The sequence below is a fragment of the Oculina patagonica genome, chromosome 14 (genome assembly GCF_052425735.1).
Source record: "Oculina patagonica isolate OP01 chromosome 14, crgOcupat, whole genome shotgun sequence".
NCBI classification, from domain to species: domain Eukaryota; kingdom Metazoa; phylum Cnidaria; class Anthozoa; order Scleractinia; family Oculinidae; genus Oculina; species Oculina patagonica.
Window position 1 is genome coordinate 23,847,997 of NC_135771.1, and position 4,624 is coordinate 23,852,620.

The 4,624-nt window shown below is 40.2% G+C and overlaps 1 protein-coding gene across 1 annotated transcript in view; it reads left to right on the top strand.

Moving 5' to 3' along the window:
* Window positions 1–4,320, top strand: part of LOC144637855 (uncharacterized) — a 6,750-nt gene extending 2,430 nt beyond the window's left edge. The window contains exons 3-6 of the mRNA XM_078496943.1: window positions 349–445; window positions 1,455–1,520; window positions 1,628–1,717; window positions 2,804–4,320. Of these exons, the coding sequence (XP_078353069.1) occupies window positions 349–445; window positions 1,455–1,520; window positions 1,628–1,717; window positions 2,804–2,890 (340 nt within the window). The 3' untranslated portion in view covers window positions 2,891–4,320. The remainder of the gene's footprint in view (window positions 1–348; window positions 446–1,454; window positions 1,521–1,627; window positions 1,718–2,803) is intronic.
* The last annotated feature ends 304 nt before the right edge of the window (window positions 4,321–4,624 follow it).

A 4,624-nucleotide genomic window follows, 5' to 3' on the forward strand; every position in this document is an offset into this window, starting at 1 on the left:
CTTCATTTCTTGCTTTATACGTCTGTTTGCCCATACATCCACGTATTTACTCTTTTACTTACTCTGTATTGTACATAAAGTTTATTTTATTAATTTACTTGCCACACAAGTAATAGAGAAGAGTACAAATATAATGACTTAATATTTTAACCATTTATTTTGGGTGGTGGGGAGGCCGAAAAGAAACTACAAAATTAGCTTATGCGCGTTTCGGCCTCCCCGATTAACTAAGTTGACATTATAAATAATTTAATTAGCTGTTGTGTGGCGGAAAATATATTAAGTTAACAAATTAAAACAGTAATATTTCATTCGTTCACTAGTTCAGTTATTTACTTTCTATTTCAGAACAACCGATTTCTGGCAGATACCTGGGTTATATGGCGCATCTTTTCGCTTATTTACATTTTTGCACTGTCGCTCTATTCTCTACTTTACCTACGTGGTAGGTTGATTTGTTTCTTTAACTATAATGAGGTGGCCCGTAATGCTTAAAATAATTGTTAATGTTCCAAAATGATGCTAAATGGCGGTATAAAACTGCTCCGACGTTTTGGCAATACTGCCTTCTTCAGGGTGGCACGGAGAAATAGCGAGTCCGTTATTTGTAGTCGCGTGCCGTTTTAGTATGGCAACCCGAGCGTCATCAAGTAAGTGGCCTGGGCTGTTCAAATGAAACGCTACAGGCAAGTCATTCCTCTTGTGAATACGTAACATCGAGAGTTTGTTCTCGGAAGCGGTCAGCCAATCTGCGGCCAGTCTCCCCGATGTAGACTGTCGCAGGGCATTTACGGCACGAAATACAATAGATGACGTTATCTGTGATGCATGTAAAATACCCTGTGATCTTGATTTGTCCCCCTGGTGATGGGATTGAAGTGGACTGGTTAATGTGGGGAAAAGTACGGCAGATGGTACGACCGCAGGGGAAGGTGCCCGGTTTCGCCCGTAATGCTTACCATCCCTCGAACTAAGTCACAAGTCGACGTTTCAATCGTACGTCGAACCCAGTAAAGTTCCACGTTGAAATTCGATCTAATAAAACACCATTCTGGCGCACAATCCTTCGCTGACGACAAAATTGGAGCATCGCTTCCGCAAGATTATGGAACGCTGGCCTGTTCCGATATATTGCAATTAACAATCTGTAAAGGCCACTCTCAATTAAACGCCTCCCCTGAGGCGTACAGTCTGTATTAGACGCGCCCCCTTATAAACGCCCCGTGTCTAATAGACGCCTCCCCTCGTATGCTCTCTCTTAAATACGGCGCATGCTATCGAGCTAAAAACCTTCAACAAGATATATATTAAGCTAATGGCCAGTGATTCTAGGTTTTTAGAATTTTGATGACGTCACGTGAAATCCAAGAAAACACTTTTGTGATGATATATATTGAATATATAAATTTATAAAAAGAATCGTATCAAGATTTGTAATACGTTTTCCTTTGCAGTTTATTCTCGATTCTCTGATACACTTTATTGTCTTCATTGTCACCCTTTTGGGATGGCTGTTGTCGGTAAGTTTCGTCCTGTTACAACTTTATCACTGGCACTGATAATTTTATAATTTCTCTTTGTGATAAACAATGTTTGTATTTGCCTTTGTTTTCCTCCCTTTTGTCAGATGTACTTTATCATTGTGGTTTACTCGTACACTGAGAACCTTCGTCAAGGTCCTTCAGCATTTGAGCCAAGACTTCCTCTTAATATCATGGTAATTAATGAGAATTGCTATATAGCTAGAATTTTTACACGTACCGCGCGCAACCTCGTTCCCAGGGCTTTTCTCTTGGTAATTTGGAACGGGCGCCCGTTTCCCCGCGCGTTTTAAATTACCAAGGGAAAAGCCCTGGGAACGATGTTGGAACCACGCGTGCTCTTATTAGATCACATGACATCTAACAATAAAACTGTTTCCCTTCAAAAGTTTCTGAGCGGGCAACATTGCAAAATCTATGACGTCAGTGCACTGTTGCCCCTAAATGTTGACCGATTGCAAATAACTTAGGCCCGGTTCAGACACCGTACTTTTCATGAGCCGAACTCAATTCGAATTTGGACCGACCCAAATTGACAAAAGTACGCCTCTTGATTCAGACGCCGTACTGTTTGGCCGTTCCGAGGCCGTTCCTAATACAGTTCCAATAATTGAGGTATACTGCTGGCAAAATACATTATAATAATTTATGAATTAGGATCGGCACATGAAAAGTACGGCGTCTGAATCAAAGCCGTTCCGAAGGCGTTCCACAGGCAAAATTCTCGGCCAAGCCAGGCGGGAAGAACGACTGAGCCGTTCCAAATTGAAATAGCCGTTCTAATTTGATTCAGACGCCGATCTTTTCATGTACTTAATTTAAGGAATTAGGTTCGGATCATGAAAAGATCGGCGTCTGAACCGGGCCTTAATGTCTTAGTTAATTTTGTTTCCCTCAAATTTCAATGAGATTTTCTTGTATTCTTTGCGATTATCGGAAAACAACATTAACTGTTTCGGCCTCAGGACCAGTCATTAAGTGTATAATGTTTCGACAATAAAGAATTTAGCCAAACCAGGGATATCGATGTTGGGTACTGGCAAATTGATGTGGCAACGGGATAAATATACGGGACGTGGGGGGGGGGGGGGGGTAGAACTCAATGGACTAGCATCCCATCTTGATGGATTTACAGTATTTTTAGATCGCCTTTTCGCTACAGAAAGCGCCGTCAACTGACGGCGTTTGTATAGCATTGGCTGTGAATTCTTCAATGAGTAACACACATTTATTGCAAAATTTTCTTCTTTTTTAATACACAGACGCAGTCCCCTCCGTACGAAAGAGTTGGCGAAAATTCCTATAATGCTGATTCCATAGAAGAGGGTCTCAATGTGGTTAGCCTATAGCTGTAAAACAGCCGTTAGGCGTATCAATCAAAAATTTTAACCGTTAGCCTTAAAAAAGTTCACTGTAAAACATTCCAGCTACTAAAATGAAGTAATAATAAAGATATTTTAGCAGGGAGCCCACGTCACAAAAAGGTGGTTTTAAAATAAAATAAATAACAAATATGATAAAAATGGTTAAAAAGTGAAACTTAAAAATAGAAGATGTAAAAAGTTAAATTTTAAAAATGCGCTTTTTGCTTTGTCGGGTAAAATGTTCCATTCGTGAGCACCGGACAGATCATATAGAAAACCTCCGTAGTAAGGTACGGTCTCAAGATCTCTTGTCAAGTTTTTTTGTCATGCCTTTATGTTTCTAAAAAGATGTCGCTAAAAAGTCCTTTTATTATTATGGTGCATCCACTTTTAATAGTCTTCCGACGAACATTAAGACTGTGCAGCCAAAGGAACGTTTCCAAGCTATCCCTGCTTTTTATTCTTAGGTTATTTTTAGAACATTTTTTATTCGTAATTCATTTTTTTATGAGAACATTAGTACATTTTTAAACGTTTTAACTTTTTTCTTAGCATTTTAGCGGTATCTTTTTAAAGTAGTTAGTTTTTATAGATATATCTTTTACATACTCTCTTTTATTTTTAATTTATTTTATTTTATACAGGGCCCCCGTCGATACCAGTCCTGCGACTGAAGGGGTCACCCTGTTTAAATATCAATTATTATTATGTTTTTGGTACCTAGAAAGACCATTACACTCAATTAGGCAAACCGGAAGTATTGAAAGTGTCTGCCGAATGTGCCACGGCATGAGTTGACAGACGTTTTGACAGCACTGACTGTTGCCTTGTAACTCTACATCTTCAGCCCGATGGTTCCAAGATCAAATGTTTTATACCAATGAAAGTTAATTTTTAACTTTTTAAAACAATGGAAAATTATTTTTAACACTTATGTTTACCGTTACGGAAAGAAATTAACCGTTAGCCGTAAAAAAGGCAAAATGTTAACCGTTAACCGTAAATGTCCAACCCAATTGAGACCTCATAGAAGAACGAGCAGTTCCTATGATTCCGTCAGCCCTCCCCCCCCCCCTCCCCCCTACTTCCTCACTTTTCCGCCGCCTATGAGTTGGTAAAGAAGCGAGACATGACAACCCCATCGGCCCTATTACCCTAACGCGTTGGAGACGAGGCAGGACTAAGTAATGTTAATATTGTTCACTTCATACTGTGCATTGTATAACACTGCTACAAATGTAAAATAATGATTAAAAATGGTAAAAAAAAAGGTAAAGTCTGTGTCCGAGCCATGAGGCTCATACAGTCGGAGCTTATACCGGTTTCAGTAGCATTAAGCGACTAGGAGTATTGCTACTCCCCCCTGGATGGGATGCTAGTCCATCGCAGGGTTACCCCCCAGCAGTAAATTCGCCGGTACCCATATACACCTGGGTGGAGAGAGGCACTGTGAGAGTAAAGTGTCTTGCCCAAGAACACAACGCAGCGCCCCGGCCAGGCCTCGAACCCGTTCGACTCGGAGTCGAGCGCGCTAACCATTAATTAGGCCACCGCGCCTCCCAATGATTAAAAATAAAGCCGGCTATTTCGAGTCACTTTTTTGCCAGCTTTGTCACTGAATACGAGTGTACATGTACTGCCCATAAAATATATTTATCTTCTCCATATAGTTTTGACCTCGAAGGTTATCAAGTTACATGTAAAATGCTCCTTCTAAGT